The sequence below is a fragment of the Myxine glutinosa genome, chromosome 1 (assembly GCF_964187855.1).
Source record: "Myxine glutinosa chromosome 1, kmMyxGlut1.1, whole genome shotgun sequence".
NCBI lineage: Eukaryota > Metazoa > Chordata > Myxini > Myxiniformes > Myxinidae > Myxine > Myxine glutinosa.
In genome coordinates this window covers 7,140,300-7,157,408 of record NC_136261.1, presented here as the reverse complement: position 1 = coordinate 7,157,408, position 17,109 = coordinate 7,140,300, and the positions used below count along the sequence as shown (strand labels likewise).

Here is a 17,109-nt window from a genome sequence, read left to right as displayed (position 1 = left end):
ATAGTGATACCTGTGTGCAGTACCGTAGTGTTTTGTTCACCACTCCTTTCTTATTCCACCTCCAGGCGCTGCGTGACGTCATTTCCAGGTACCGAAGGAGGCTCGGTGATGGCGCACACTAAAAGGGAGTTCTCAGTTTTCACTCCGGTTTCTTTCTTCCTCGTTTGTTCGTCCGGGCGATATCTCAGCCATCCTTTGAGCTAGGAAACTAAAATTTGGGCACAAAAGTGAGCAAGTGCTTTGGCAAAAACAGTATTTTTGATTAACCAATTAATTACTTATTAGTGCTTTATTAAGTAATTATTTATTTTCTCTCTTCTGGCCATTATCCCAGGCACATTTTGAGTTAGGAAGCTGATATTTGGACATGACGATGACCAAGTGCTTTGGCTGTAAAGGGTATTTTTGATTTATTGATTAATCAAATAATCGATTAGTTATTTAATTTTTCGAAAAATTACTTCATTAATTAATTTGCAAAAAGCTACAGATTCAGATGAAACGGTGGTGGTTTAGGTATGCTATTAGCCAATTGGTTAATTAACTATTTTACGATATTTATTTATTTTAATTGCACAATTAATCAATCAATTATTGTACCTTGGCTGCTTAGGAGACACCACTTTCAATTCTTCCTCCCAATTCCATCTCCATATGTTGAAGGCGCCCCAGCAATGTCGCGCGCTGTAGGATATGTTATTTATTTATTTAGCATGGGGGTGATGTACTTTGAATGTAGATCTGCTCGTTACCCTCACCTGCAGAGGGTATTGCATTTGGGTCTGTTTGTCTGCACAGAATATGATTTTCTCGGCAACCGTTGGTCCGATCGACAGGAAATTTCCACCATAGGTGCAACTCAACCTGTAGAATTTTTTAATGATAATTATGACGTCATATGTCACGTGGTATGGGCGCCATCTTGGAAAAACCGAAAAACTTTGCACCTCTATATCTCGGAAAGTGCTGCATAGAACAAATTGAGACATGGCTCATTGTAAAGAACTCTCCATGATGAATAACATATGTTAATGGTCATAGGTGCCTCCATTATGACGTCATAATTCGACAAGTACAAAACTTCATCCGATCAAGATAAAATTTCTTGAGCATAATCTAGGAATAAATTTGAGAAAAAAAATTATGTCCGGTCATGTGGTTCGGCCGCCATATTTGTTTTTAAGGCAAAAGCCTTAACCACTGAAAACAGATCCTGGCGAGGGTCTGCAATCTCCGATTGCTCGTTTTCTTAAATTTATTATTCAGCTCGTTTAAACAAGATTAAGCTGTAACATAAGATTTTTTTTTCTTCAAACACCAATTCGTTTGTTCTTGTTGGAGTCCATGGTAATATCTCGTAGCATGAATAAATTACAACTTCCACAACAACAATCATTCGTTCTCTGCTTTCTTTGTAGTTGTGGACATTAACCGGCAGCACTCACACTTCCCATTCCGGTTGTTGTTAAACTCACAGTAACCGTGTGGAGTCGCCATCTTGGTTTTCTTGAATTTGTTTGACAGAATGGCGACGAATACAAAGTGTACACCGTTCCACACAATACCTGGTTAAGATTTAAAGGTAACACCAGCATCAAAGTCAGGATCAGGAGACATGTCACGTGAAGGAGACATGGCAGGTCATGCTTTACCTGCACAGATCAGTCGTAGCGGTAATGTAGTTTGTGAATAAAAACGTTTTTTGTAGATTCATCATTTGAACTTGTACAACGTTGAGGTACAGGTGCAAATAGAATCATTATTGCATACATAATATGTGGAGGACCCTTAAATCCTCTCCATTTGAAAGGTTCTTGTCATACCCAAAGTATTCCGTGGATTTTAGGTGTATTTACACAAATTACAAGCACAGTTATGACTCGGACAGTTTGTGTGAAACTTATTTTACTACAAGAGTAGTATCGTGTTACACACAGGTATTTATCCATCATGTTACACAGGTGTAATAAAAGGAATAATCAAAATACCTTCCAATCTCCTTTGATGACATGAAAAGTTTACACAATGCCAGGAGAAAGATTCGTCATGTCCGGTCGAAGAGTGCAAGTGAAAACAAGATGGCGGCTTTCGGCGTTTCCTCAGATCTATTTTGCCCACGACGCGAGCCGACTGGTCTGAGGACATTCGTCCAATCGATGAATGGCTCAGGTAGGTCGTTTTCACAGTTGCCAAGAATTCATTTCACGGTATTGAAAACGGGAAGCAAATACAGAGGAAATGGCACAACGAGAACACACACCCCAAACGGTGTGTTTGGACCAGGAAACGGATACCTTGTAATGACACATTGTTCATTATACGCAAGAAAATGTGAAAGAACGGTGCGACCAACATGGCCTACATACAGCAATGGTTCTCACACGATAACCGTGTACACACCACACGCGTGAGATTGCAGACAGACAAATTAGTACACCGTGTTGTACACGTGTGTCCAATCTCAGCACTTAGGCAATCAACAGGAAGAAATGTTTTATTGAAAAGTTTCCGGTGGCAAATCTGAGGGAAGACTGGGATAGATTTTACAAAAGCAACGGAAACCAATCACTGGGACACGAGCGCCCATCATTCGGCACATCTCCAGTACTTGGATTGCCATGGCAGAAGCAGCCCCGGTACTCGAACACGGCAGCGTGTACGCAGCCCGCAACTCCTCGTACACGTCTTAGAGGTCTGAGAGGTTCAGCAAAAGCTTTGTTGCGGTTCAAAAGCTCGAAGCATGATCGGCTTCAAAGTGCTTTGAGGCACGAACCATCAAGCAATGCCGTGGTTCGAATCCGGCGCGTTACTCTGTGCTGCATCCGACACGGAATAGGCCGTGGGTGAACCAATGACTTCCAGACACGTGTACAACTTTCCTTCACGTCACTTGTGTCTACGCTGAGGTATGGTGGGTCGGGTGGCGGTCGGGACAGGCTTAAATATTACGATGTGTCGATGGGATGAAATCTGAAGGCAAATGCCAAGACTGTATCGCAGGAGGTCCCATGCTGACAGCACCTAATAAGGATGTACACACGTACACACAAAGAAATAAAAAATACAGAACCTGCATACAATACCAAAATTTGGCCAGTTTCCCTTTGTTTGCAAAAAGAGTGGAATTTAACTGATTCACAAATTCCCACCACCCTCAAATCATCGACCATACATGCAGATTACCACCTACCACAACTACCTTCCCTTTTCCCTCGTTCCATTGCTTTTCTCAATTTGCCAACACTCACCCCTGCCCCCACCCCATGTTGTACAATATGTATGTACAAAGCCACTTACCAATGCAACCCAGAGCAGAAGATGCTCGCTGAGCACGCTGTTGAAGTATTGGTTAAGGAAGAGAAGGCCTGGTCCAAGAAACGCCGTGTCGAGAAGGTACATTTCGCTTCGCGTCATGCGAGCCACCTGTTACACAAAGCATAGAATCACCACATGCAGCACACAACGCACCATGACACTGTCCAAATATCTAATTTAAATAAGTATTCAACCCTCTGAATCGATACTTTGTAGAAGCGCCTTTGGAAGCGATTACAGCTTCGAGTCTTCTTGGGGATGTCTGTATCAGCTTTGATATGTCTGTATCAGCTTTGATATGTCTATTTGGGGAGTTTCTCCCATTCTTCCTTATATTTGTCAAGCTAGGTCAAGTTGGATGAGGAGCGTCGGTGAACAGCAATCTTCAAGTGTTTCCACAGATTCTCAATCGGATTAAAGTCTGGCTTTGTCTGGACCACTCAAGGACTTTCACATTCTTGTTCTGAAGCCATTCCATTGTTGCTTTGGCTGTATACTTGGGGTCATTTTTCTGTTGGAACGTAAATCTTCGCCACAATCCAAGGTCTTTTCCACTCTGAAGCAGGTTATCCTCAAGGATTTGCCTGTCTTTAACTCCATTAATTGTTCCCTCCCTCCTCACATGTCTCCCAGTCCCTGCCATTGAAAAGCATCCCCATAGCATGATGCTGCCACCACCATGCTTCACAGATGGTGTTAGATCAGTGATGACCTGTGCTCGGTTTCCACCAGACGTAGTGCTTTGTATTCAGGACAAAGAGTTCAATTTTCGTCTCATCAAACCACAGAATTTTTTGCCTCATGCTCTGAGTCTTTCACGTGCCTTTTCGCAAACTCCAGGTGTGCTGTCGTGTGTCTTTTTCTCAGGAGTGGCTTCCGCCTGGCCACTCTCCCATTAAGCCGATATTTGTGAAGTGCTGCAGAGGCTGTTGTCCATCTCAGCCAACGAACTCTGTAGTTCTGTCAGAGTGGTCAATGAGTTCTTGGTCACCTCCCTGACCAAGGTCCTTCTTGCCCGGACGGCCAGTTCTAAGAAGAGTCTGGGTAATTCCATATTCTTTCCATTTTCTAATGATGGAGCTCACTGTGCCCTTGGGAACTTTCAACACCAGAAATTGTTGTATACCCTTCCCCAGAACTAGGCATCCTCACAATTCTATCTTGGAGTTCTACGGACAGTTCCTTGGACTTCCTCGTAGAGTATCTGCTCTGACATGCACCGTCAACTGTGGAACCTTATATAGAAAGGTGTGTTTCTTTCTAAATCATGTACAATCAATTGAATTGGCCACAGGTGGACTCTATTCAAGTTGGAGACATCAAGGATGATCAAAGGAAATTGGATGCACCTGAGCTCAATTTGGAGTGTCATAGCAAAGGGGTTGAATACTTATTGACAAGACATTTCAACTTTTAATTTTTTAATAATTTCTACTGGATTGGCACTCGGTAGAGAGCATACCTCCGCCAGGCTGAACAGTTTATGGTTTGTATCCGACCAATAGGTCGGATTCAGACCTGAAACAAAACCTAATCAAGTCGTTCTTGTCACCTAACCAACTCATCCACCAAGTTTCGTCATAACTCGTCCACAACTTTTTGAGATATCGTGCTATAAATCGTTTTTGGCCCCATCTCTCAATAGTGAAAAATCACAAAAAGATTCTCGTATCCGGATCTGGATCTTCACCAAAATGTAATCGGTTAGTCCTCGTCACACACCCAATCTGTCCACCAAACTTGGTCCAAATCTGTCTACAACTTGAGATGTCCTGCTCACAGACAGACGGGTGAAAACACCTGCGGTGGTGAAGGTAATAAGACAGATATTGGATACATTGACCGAGTGTGGTGTGAAGATGCTGTACACACAGGGTGACCTGAATGTCGCTTTACCTCCTCCCAGGAAAGCATTCGTTCTAAGTAACTCCCAAAATGGGACACAAGATGTCCAAGTGGAGGACTATGGTGGAGCACATGCAGATACAATGTCCGATTCGTTAATGCAAGTACATCCTGCACAATAAAACCTGGATATTAAAATAGTTTAAGAATGACGCCTTTAATGGGGAGGGATAAAGCGACTTTCAGGCCACCCTGTAGACCGGATAACGCACCACCAACTTGTTGGTGATCTTGGCAGCAGAAAAGCCGAATGTGAGAACGTAGAGGCAGAGGTTCTGCTCGAACAAATCGCTCGGAGACTTGGAGGCAATCATGGCCGCAAGCGAGATCACCGTGCCGATGTGCAGCACCGGGGATATCACACTCGTGCCCTAAACCACAGCGGGCAAGATGAAGGAGCGAATGGTCAGGAAGGGAGCTCAGGGACAGGAGGAGTCAAGGTTACTACAGAGTACATTTGGAGCAAGTACAGATTTTGATCTCAGCACGTTGGGCTGGAGGGAATTAAAGGATGAAACGTTGTCTACGCTCACGATGCACACTCATGGAACCACCTTCAAAGGCCATTTTTCCCTGCAGAGCAGGGGTTGCCCTTTTTTGGGCACCGTGGTCCCTTTTTTGAAGCAATGTTTTACGGCCGGATGCCCTTCCTGCTGCCAACCCTCTTAGTCGCCTCTTGCAACACACAGGGAATTACCAGTGAGCTGGTACTCAATTTGCCGACCTCGGAAGGATGACAGGGTGAGTCAACCCACCTGGCGTTAATTCAGGCATCGACCGGGATTCAAACCCAGGATCCGAGGATCCCCAAGCCGGAACCCTAACCGCTAAGCCAACACCAGGCTCTGTAAAACTCAATGGGAAAGCGACAAATGGCATGTCCAGCAATTTCAGACGATTCATGGAAAACCTGGTGAGGTGGACGTGCGAGACAACGTACAGCGACCGTGGATCCATTCCTGCCGATGCCGCCACTGAAGATGACCTGCAAGTGAACGATGCAACCAACGAAGCAGGCCAGGAGCTCCAGCAGCACGGGCAGAGCCTTCATGGGGAGCTCCAGCACAGGAAGCTAGAGTTCACGGTATAGGTGAGTGTAGCACTAAACGACGATCTTATTGACAGCACCACTCAAACATCATCAGCTCATAAAAAACAAAAGCCGAAATAGCATTTGGCATTACAAAGCAAAGCAAGTGAAGAAGAGCGAGAAGAGACGAACCTTTTCCTCCCAAAAAGCTCCGTTCTCGACGGCAGAAAGAGCGAAGATGATGATGACGACAAACTGAACTTCTGTTGCGTCTATGCTGGAACAGTCGCACACATGCGCACGCACACGCATCTTAGGGCGCGTACGAGCAATCGGCCTCATGATGGGACAACGGGATGTGAACAGAGCTCGACGACTCGGTTACATGTTGCAACTTCAATTAGCACGGAGATTATGCAAACCAGGCCTGCTTCAAACCGCCCTTTAAAGCAACGGCACCAACGATTCCCAAGAAAAGATTCAAACGATTCCCGAAAGCCTTTCCTGCTCAAAAATAAATAAATAAACCCACTCACACGCAAAGACAATCGTCGTCGATCATGGTGACGATTGTCTGACATCAAATCAAAGTACCTTACCAGGACACACGGAGACTGCCGGTGACGTATGTCTGCCAGTGTATGCTGTAGAACATGAACATGGCAGCGAAACACAGGAAGAACAGCAGGCTGGGGTCCGTACCCAGGCGAAGGGATATGGACACCGATACGGACACGAGCACTGCATGGAACACGCGGACAACCGAAAAAAACCTCGTTTTAACGTTCAAAGCACCGAAGGTTAATTTAAGATGGAACGACTCACATTCAAAAGAAAATAACTGTGGAAATGAGCACAGAAGCAACAATTTCCCGATGTTCTCAGGTGACGAAACACGTTCAATCGGACTTAAACGTCACACCAAATCGGTTTGGCCTTTTTTGGCACCAGGTCGCAAAAAATCCAAACGGTACTTATACCTGTGGAGATGGAGTCACAGCCATGGTCAAAGAACTCGCCGAGTGGGGAGTTGCTGCCGGTCCGGCGAGCCTGGAGACCATCCACTGCATCCAGACTCTGGTACATGAATACCGAGAACGCGCAGAGAGCGTGAACCCAGGATGGGGCCTACACGAACGGGAGAAATCAATCAGAGGTCAACACAAACAGGGAGGGGAGGGGCTTACATTTGCCCACGAGCATTATATAGGGTGGGAGACAAAGAGGGGGGTGGGTTATATGGAGGGAGAGACAGAGGGGAGGGGGTTGATATGGGGTGGCAGATAAAGAGGGGAGAGGGTTATATGGAGGGAGAGACAGAGGGGAGGGGGTTGATATGGGGTGGCAGATAAAGAGGGGAGAGGGTTATATGGGGTGGCAGACAGAGGAGGGAGGGTTATATGGGGTGGCAGACAAAGAGGGGGGTGGGTTATATGGAGGGAGAGACAGAGGGGAGGGGGTTGATATGGGGTGGCAGATAAAGAGGGGAGAGGGTTATATGGGGTGGCAGACAGAGGAGGGAGGGTTATATGGGGTGGCAGACAAAGAGGGGGGTGGGTTATATGGGGTGGCAGACAAAGAGATGTTATATGATGTTACGGACAAAGAGCGGGTGTTATATGGGATCCCAGAAACGGAAGGGGGAGGAGGGAAAGGGGAATTATATGAGAGGATGGAATGGGGTATTTTATATAGGACCATGGACAAGGGGCATTACATGAGATCAAGATGAGGATGGAGTGTTACATGGTGTCACAGACAAGGAGGGGCATTATATGGTGTTGCAGACAAGGAGAGCGGCATTATATATTGCTGCAGACAAGGAGAGGAGCATTATATAGTGTTGCAGACAAGGAGAGGGGCATTATATGGTGTTGCAGACAAGGAGGGCATTATATGGTGTTGCAGACAAGGAGAAGGCATTATTTGGTGTTGTAGACAAGGAGAGAGCATTATATGGTGTTTCAGACAAGGAAAGGACATTATATGGTGTTGCAGACAAGGAGGGGGGCATTATATGGTGTTCCAGACAAGGACGGGGGCATTATACAATGTTGCAGACAAGAAGGGGGCATTATATGGTGTTGCAGACAAGGAGGGGGGCATTATATGGTGTTGCAGACAAGGAGAGGGCATTACATGGTGTTGCAGACAAGGAGAGGGCATTATATGGTGTTGCAGACAAGGAGAGGGCATTATATGGTGTTGCAGACAAGGAGAGGCATTATATGGTGTTGCAGACAAGAAGAGGGCATTATATGGTGTTGCAGACAAGGAGGGGGGCATTATATGGTGTTGCAGACAAGAAGGCATTATATGGTGTTGCAGACAAGGAGAGGCATTCTATTGTGTTGCAGACAAGGAGGGGGGCAGTATATGGTGTTGCAGACAAGGAGGGGAGCATTATATGGTGTTGCAGACAAGGAGGGGAGCATTATATGGTGCTGCAGACAAGGAGGGGAACATTATATGTAGCAGACAAGGAGGGGAACATTATATGGTGTTGCAGACAAGGAGAGGAGCATTATATGGTGTTGCAGACAAGGAGGCATTATATGGTGTTGCAGACAAGGGGAGGGCATTATATGGTGTTGCAGACAATGAGGGGGCATTATATGGTGTTGCAGACAAGGAGGAGGCATTATCTGGTGTTGCAGACAAGGAGGAGGCATTTTATGGTGTTGCAGACAAGGAGGGGAGCATTATATGGTGTTGCAGACAAGGAGGGGAGCATTATATGGTGTTGCAGACAACAGGAGGGCATTATATGGTGTTGCAGACAAGGAGGGGGAATTGTATGGTGTTGCAGACAAGGAGGGGGGCATTCTATGGTGTTGCAGACAAGGAGGAGGGCATTATATGGTGTTGCAGACAACAGGAGGGCATTATATGGTGTTGCAGACAAGGAGAGGGTATTACATGGTGTTGCAGACAAGGAGAGGGCATTATATGGTGTTGCAGACAAGGAGGGCATTATATGGTTTTGCAGACAAGGAGAGGCATTCTATGGTGTTGCAGACAAGGAGAGCGGCATTATATATTGCTGCAGACAAGGAGAGGAGCATTATATAGTGTTGCAGACAAGGAGAGGGGCATTATATGGTGTTGCAGACAAGGAGGGCATTATATGGTGTTGCAGACAAGGAGAAGGCATTATTTGGTGTTGTAGACAAGGAGAGAGCATTATATGGTGTTTCAGACAAGGAAAGGACATTATATGGTGTTGCAGACAAGGAGGGGGGCATTATATGGTGTTCCAGACAAGGACGGGGGCATTATATAGTGTTGCAGACAAGGAGACGCATTATATGGTGTTGCAGACAAGGAGAGGGAATTATATGGTGTTGCAGACAAGGAGAGGGCATTATATGGTGTTGCAGACAATGAAGGGGCATTATATGGTGTTGCAGACAAGGAGGCATTTTATGGTGTTGCAGACAAGGAGGAGGCATTATATGGTGTTGCAGACAAGGAGGCATTATATGGTGTTGCAGACAAGGAGGCATTTTATGGTGTTGCAGACAAGGAGGCATTATATGGTGTTGCAGACAAGGAGGAGGCATTTTATGGTGTTGCAGACAAGGAGGGGAGCATTATATGGTGTTGCAGACAAGGTGGAGGCATTATATGGTGTTGCAGACAAGGGGAGGGCATTATATGGTGTTGCAGACTATGAGGGGGCATTATATGGTGTTGCAGACAAGGAGAGGGGCATTATATGGTGATGCAGACAAGAAGGGGGGCAGTTTATGGTGTTGCAGACAAGGAGAGGCATTATATGGTGTTGCAGACAAGGAGAGGCATTATATGGTGTTGCAGACAAGGAGAGGCATTATATGGTGTTGCAGACAAGGAGAGGCATTATATGGTGTTGCAGACAAGGAGAGGGAATTATATGGTGTTGCAGACAAGGAGAGGGCATTATATGGTGTTGCAGACAAGGAGGGCATTATATGGTGTTGCAGACAAGGAGGGGAACATTATATGGTGTTGCAGACAAGGAGAGGAGCATTATATGGTGCTGCAGACAAGGAGGGGAACATTATATGGTGTTGCAGACAAGGAGAGGAGCATTATATGGTGTTGCAGACAAGGAGGCATTATATGGTGTTGCAGACAAGGGGAGGGCATTATATGGTATTGCAGACAATGAAGGGGCATTATATGGTGTTGCAGACAAGGAGGAGGCATTATATGGTGTTGCAGACAAGGAGGCATTTTATGGTGTTGCAGACAAGGAGGCATTATATGGTGTTGCAGACAAGGAGGAGGCATTTTATGGTGTTGCAGACAAGGAGGGGAGCATTATATGGTGTTGCAGACAAGGTGGAGGCATTATATGGTGTTGCAGACAAGGGGAGGGCATTATATGGTGTTGCAGACTATGAGGGGGCATTATATGGTGTTGCAGACAAGGAGAGGGGCATTATATGGTGATGCAGACAAGAAGGGGGGCAGTTTATGGTGTTGCAGACAAGGAGAGGCATTATATGGTGTTGCAGACAAGGAGGCATTATATTGTGTTGCAGACAAAGAGAGGCATTATATGGTGTTGCAGACAAGGAGAGGCATTATATGGTGTTGCAGACAACGAGGGGGCATTATATGGTGTTGCAGACAACGAGGCGGCATTATATGTTGTCGCAGACAAGAAGAGGGCATTATATGTTGTCGCAGACAAGAAGAGGGCATTATATGTTGTCGCAGACAAGAAGAGGGCATTATATGTTGTCGCATACAAGAAGTGGAGGGCATTATATGTTGTCGCATACAAGAAGAGGAGGGCATTATATCTGTATGCGGTCAGAGCCCCGGACAGGGAGGTAGAGGAGGAGGGGGGCTACCCAGGGGGAGGGGCTACCCAGGGGGAAGAGGGGCTACCCAGCGTGAGGGGGGGCTACCCAGTGGGAGGAGGGGCTACCCAGTGGGAGGAGGGGCTACCCAGGGTGATGGGGGCTGCCCAGGGGGAGGGGGGCTACCCAGGGGGAGGGGGCTACCCAGGGGGAGGGGGGCTACTCAGGGGGAGGGGGGCTATCCAGGGAGAGGGGGAGCTACCCAGGGAGAGGGGGAGCTACCCAGGGAGAGGGGGAGCTACCCAGGGGGAGGGGGCGCTACCCAGGGGGAGGGGGGCTACCCAGGGGGATGGGGGCTACCCAGGGAGAGGGGGAGCTACCCAGGGAGAGGGGGAGCTACCCAGGGGGAGGGGGGCTACCCAAGGTCGCGGACACGGAGCGGACAGGTACATGGGTTCATATTCACAAGACACGCGTTGTTGTTTCGATCCTGTCCAGACCTTCTCAGTGGCCCCTGGACAGTGAATCAGCAGACACAGGGTCGAGAGGACGTTGCACATCAGACCGGCGAGAGTGATGGAATTGGCGGCGACCCAGGGCGGGATGAGCTCGAGCAGGAAGTGCCACCAGCGGCGCATTATGGGCTCCAGGAGAGAGACCCCGGCGGGGCCCTGACGCTGCTCTTTGAGGCGCTTAAGCTGTTGCGCTGTAAGTGGAGCCGAGACGAGCATCGTGCGAAGGACACACGAAGTAGAGGGTACCAGGTAATGGGGAGGGTACCGAAACGGAACGCTTTGGAGCCGATAGCGTGAAATAGAAAAGCCGAAGCGGATGAGCGATGAGGGGAAGTTATGGGAAACTCAGCGAAACAGATGGACAGACCCCAATAAGAAGAGGAAGAAGACGAAACGATTAGAGAAAATCTTAAGCTTCGGACCAAACAGACCTGTGGAATTGCCGCGTGGCTAATGACGCCTCGTCTCGCTTTGCTTAACGGTATTTAAGGTTTACCACGATCGGTACGTACCCTGTGGAAGGACTAATCCATTGTTCGTATCGTTGTCTTCCATTATTATTGCATAACGATCACACACAAAAAGTAAAAGCTAAATAAAACAGGACCACATCCTCGCTTAAATTACTTTTCGGTACACCTCCATTACTTGTGCGTCACTATCTATTTCACTTAACGAAATTTGCACTGAAGAGTGAAGAATCAACATAAAAATAAACAAAACACTTAAAATGTGTTTAATAAAAACACAAAACATTTTCTGTCATTTCGCAAATTCGCCTCAGCCGTCTCATGTGGGTTCGATTCCCGACCTGACGACAAAGTGTAACCCCACAGGTGTTTCGCATGCAGGGTGTCAATCACGTCGCAAGGTACTCCATCAAGGATTACCTGGTGCACCTGCTGTGTATTTCGTTCGTGGTAGGTCATTGTGTGTTGGTGGTCCAAGTGACCGTGACGTCCCGCCCCAAATGGGCGTTGCCGGTGTAGTATAGCCACGCCCCTGAAATGACGCAATCAGCAGGATGAATTCTCCGATCGAATCACATGATTAACGATTAAATATTTGCTTTAATTCCATTAAAAGATAAATCAATTCCTATAAGGATGAATTCCTATAAGTTCATTGATTCCTGAGGAAAAATAAACAGTAATTTAACGCAAGGAGCAAAATCTCTTTTGGGGAGACAAAGATGACGTCGCACGTCGACTTGGTGACGTCATCCTTGTCATTGCACCGCAGGAAGATACCCTCAGCTTTGTCACGCCAAATATTCCGCTTTCTCACATTGTCATTGAAATTAAATGTTCCCAATTATATGTTCAACTCATCGATCCTTCCCTCCACCTTCCGAGTTACCTTCATCGACTCCTCGAGCTACCTATTGACTATTGTATTGATCTCCACCGTCACTGCTGTTAACCTGTCATCTCCCACCTGTGATCTGCTCTTACAACGTTTCTTCTTCTTTCATTTTCAGCACATGGCGATGGGTAATATCGTTCACCGTAGGTGCAGCTGTGCCGCTGATGCAGTGCCCCTTGTAGGTAAGGGTAGGGATTTGTAATTCTTTCAGGATGCCGGCGATAGCTCGCCTACTCTTTGCGAAGGACACCGTGGAATCATTAATGATCACCAACTGATGCCGGCAGACGGGATGCCCGGCTTAATGAACTGTCCAGCCAGGTGGAGGTGTACTCTCTACTGCCTGCCGTTCTATTTACCATTGGGTTTCCAATTCAGCTTTTCCTTATTCATTTCATTTCTTGCTCTTTCGCTTTCCCCCCTTCCCCCCCCCCCCCCCCCCCCTCAACACCTCTTCATGTACATTTATCCAGGATTTGGACATTTGGAGATATTTGCACAATTTGGTTCCATCAGCACTGTTCCTCGCCTCCGCGCAAATGCAGTGCAGTTGTCTTCATCCTGATGAAACAAAACGAAGTAAGGAAAGAAAGAAGGAAGGAAGGAAGGAAAGAAGTGAAAGAAGGAAGGAGCGCTATTTGACTCCCAATGAGGATCATATTCCCCTTTGGTACAAGGGCCCGATCATTATCCCAGCTTATCCCTGTGAGCTGTGTATGTATGTGTGTGTGTATGTGTGTACGTATGTATGTGTGTGTGTGTCCTTGTGCGTCCGTGTGTGTGGTTATGTGTGTCCGTATGTGTGTGCGTGTGTGCGTCCATGATTATTTAGACCAAAATCTCTGGGTACTGATTTCCCTTTTCCTTCAACCAGCAATGCTGTCTTTTCCTTTTTGTCCCTGAGTAGTCCGTCCGGGCGCAATGCTTTGTTTTCAATGTTCACACTGAATAGGATCATCAGTTTGTACGTGAGCATTATGTCTTTCATGAACTGGGATATTGAAATTTCTGGAGATGTGCCAATGGATTACTCTACATACCTTGTTGTGACTTTGGCTGTACAGCTGCTCTCACATGTTTTGTTTTTTAAATCCCGATAGGAGGTGACTCGTGCTGTTTCTGCCTTGCAGAACCTATACCTGTTCAATTGTCTCAGTCCCGCCATCTTCTCAAACTTAAATCCATTGTTGTGGTGTCCTTGGTCTTGGGCATTTATTATGATTTGTTCTCCGTCCCCGTTGACCTTACCTCTTCTTAGCCACTCCAATAAGCCTTCTTTGTCTATCCCCGCTCTGTCCATTTCTTATATATATTGTTGCGGTTTTGAGTTTGTACAATAAAGGTTAATTTCCCCCTCATAGTTTAGTCACACTACAACACGTAGCCTCGCAATAGTTCAGTTATTTCTTAGTATGTGTAAGCATAGTCCTTTTCCTGTGTTAGTTTTGCGTTGAGTAGAATAATGAGAGTTAGGTCCTTTCTTGCCTTATGCCGCCTTATGCCGCCTTTGGTATTTGGCGCAAATTAACACGAGGCAGGCCTGACAAATCGAGGCAAGACCGAAGGAGGGCGGAGGAGAAGCCGACGGTAAGAGCGAGCCGCCAATCAGGGCTCGAAGGGAGTGGCTGCGGCACTGCGTCACAAGGCGTGGTTAGAACAACATTCGAGAGAGCTAAGGGGGTTGGCCATATAACCCGTTGTGCGAAGCCCCCACCGCAGTTCTGGGGAGAGAGGCGCTTGTGAGAGTGCCGTTTGGGTGGGAGAGGCGCTTGTGAGAGTTGAGTTCTGCGAAGAGGTGAGCTGAACCAAGTTGAGTTCTGGTGGGAGAGGCGCTTGTGAGAGTGGAGTTCTGCGGAGAGGCGCTTGTTGAATGAGCTCTTAGAGAAGATGCACATGAACCGAGTTATAAGGCGCTCTTACAACTTAAATGCTCGGTTGAGCTTGAGGCAGAGCCCCTATTGGGTTACGTGAGTGAGAGCGCGCCGGTAATTAATCGCGCTGTGGAAAACCGCCAAGCCTGGCGAGAGACGCGTACATTTCCCTCCCGCCTGCCTGCTCTGCCCTTTGTTTGAGAGACGCGCTGCAAGGATCCCTCCCACCGCCTGCTTGCCTTCATTGACGGACGTGCTGTGACCGGGGAGAGCCACGCCGGTCGGAGCCGTTCCTGGACGACCAAGTCAGCGCGTGAACATCATCCTACCTTCATTTCCCCTGTTAGTGTGATCGGGCCCGTGTCTGGGGTTAACTTAAGACTGTATAAGACTGCTCTGTGTCTCTTCGCCTTGTACATACTAGTGTGAATAATAATTAAACCTGTGTTCTTCCTTTGATTCTACCGCTTTCGTGTTTTCCATCATTGACTAAGCGTGGTATGAATAAAACCGCTCCAATCGGGTTCCAATACCAAAGGTAACTGCACGGACCACGTGGTATGCAATCCGCTCGGTGTACTCAAATTATGCGTGGCTCGTGCGAGGCTTGATTCCCCACTTTCGCGGCGGCGCAGGTACTTAGGCACGTGCGAACATCGTCCCGGAACCCTACCCTGTGTTTGCCCGGGAGGGGCGATTCAAGTCTCTCGGTTGTGCCGACCCAACAAGAAGAACAAGGGGCTTAATCTCCCCTTGGTAAGGGCAGGAGGGTCGCACAGAAACCGTAACAATATATACACAAAGAATTAAGTTAAGCACCCCTACACAACGAATTAAGGTAAGCACCCCCTAATATATATTCTTTGTGTATATGTATACATTGGCATATATTCTAAGGTATGTGAGATCAAATAATGATTGGTATGACATTAGCAATTATCCATTGATGAAATTGAGTGATCAAAGTGAAAAAAAGTGATTGGTTGAGTCAGTGATCCGATCACGTGGGTCCTACACACGTTATTGACGCAAAGATCGCTAGAGGTCTTCTCAGAACAATGACTGTACGTTAGAAAACATAAACGTCATCCACACTGTCTGTGATGGACCTATAGCTCCATACTTAAATTGAGGTGAAAATATGCCTAAAATTCCCAAAAAATTTCACCTTAAATTATTCAGAATAAAATATTGAAAACGGCATGATTGTTATGTTTTTATGTGACCATAATATCACTTCTCCAGAAAATATAGCAATATCATGGGTATATTACACTGTTTTGACGACAACAAACTTGTAATGTGCGAGGTTGTAAAAAAACGGGGGGGGTGCTTAACTTAATTCTTTGTGTATATATATATATATATATATATATATATATATATATATATATATATATATATATATATATATATATATATATATATATATATATATTGTTGCGGTTTTCCGAAGCCTGTTCCCTTACAAAGGGGGAGATTAAGCCCCTTTTTCTCCTTGGGTCTTCGAAACCACGAGACTGAGTTGCCACTTCCGGGCAGACGTGGAAAAGGGTCTCGTGACAATTTCGCACGTACCTTGAGTAACCACGCCGCAGCGGAAGCAGGGATCGCGTCTCGCACGAACCACGCGTAATTGAGTACACCTGAGCAGATGGCGTACCACGTGACCCGTGCTGTTACCTTGCTATTGAACCCGATCAGAGCGATGTAATTCGTACCATGCTAAGCCAATGATGGAAAACACAAGACGGTCGAATCAAAGGAAGAACACGATTTAATTATTATTTACACAATGTACAATGATTCGGTAGAAGAATAGACACAGGGCAGTCGTAATCAGTCTTACTTATTTTCCACAGACAATGGGCCCACTTACACACACAGGGAGCTGGAGGAAGAATGTTCGCACGCCGAACGCGCCTGCTTCGGTCGCTCCAGGAACAGCTCACCTAGCGTGGCCCTCTGGCGGTCACAGCACGTATCCCGGCGAAGGCAGGTGGGAAAATCCTCGTGGCGCGTATATCGGCAAAAGCAGGCAGAAGGAAATGTGCGCGTCTGTGGCCCGGCGCGGGTCTCTCCTTACAGCCGCGATTAATACTGCGTGGAGCACAGGAAGCAGGGCAAGTTCGTATCCACGGAGTTATTCAGTTCCTCCAATATGACTCGACACAACGCAATCTCACACGTGTATCCCCACAACTCCGATTCGTAACTCTTCTCATGGGCTGCGCAACTCATCTGCCGTCAAACTGAGCGCTCCGAACTCATAACTCGTAACTCAGCGCTTTCACTCTCGTAACTCAACGGAGGAC

General features: G+C 46.8%; 1 protein-coding gene across 1 annotated transcript; it reads right to left on the bottom strand.

The window, feature by feature from the left end:
* Positions 1-2,478: 2,478 nt before the first annotated feature.
* CHPT1 (choline phosphotransferase 1) lies at positions 2,479-12,035 on the bottom strand. The gene is made up of 8 exons (XM_068106909.2): positions 11,544-12,035; positions 7,231-7,378; positions 6,850-6,991; positions 6,443-6,527; positions 6,161-6,292; positions 5,433-5,591; positions 3,298-3,423; positions 2,479-3,021 (listed from the first exon to the last, which is right to left on the bottom strand). The coding sequence occupies exons 1-8, from the start codon at positions 11,772-11,774 to the stop codon at positions 2,887-2,889; spliced, it is 1,158 nt and encodes a 385-aa protein (XP_067963010.1). The 5' UTR covers positions 11,775-12,035; the 3' UTR covers positions 2,479-2,886.
* Positions 12,036-17,109: the final 5,074 nt, after the last annotated feature.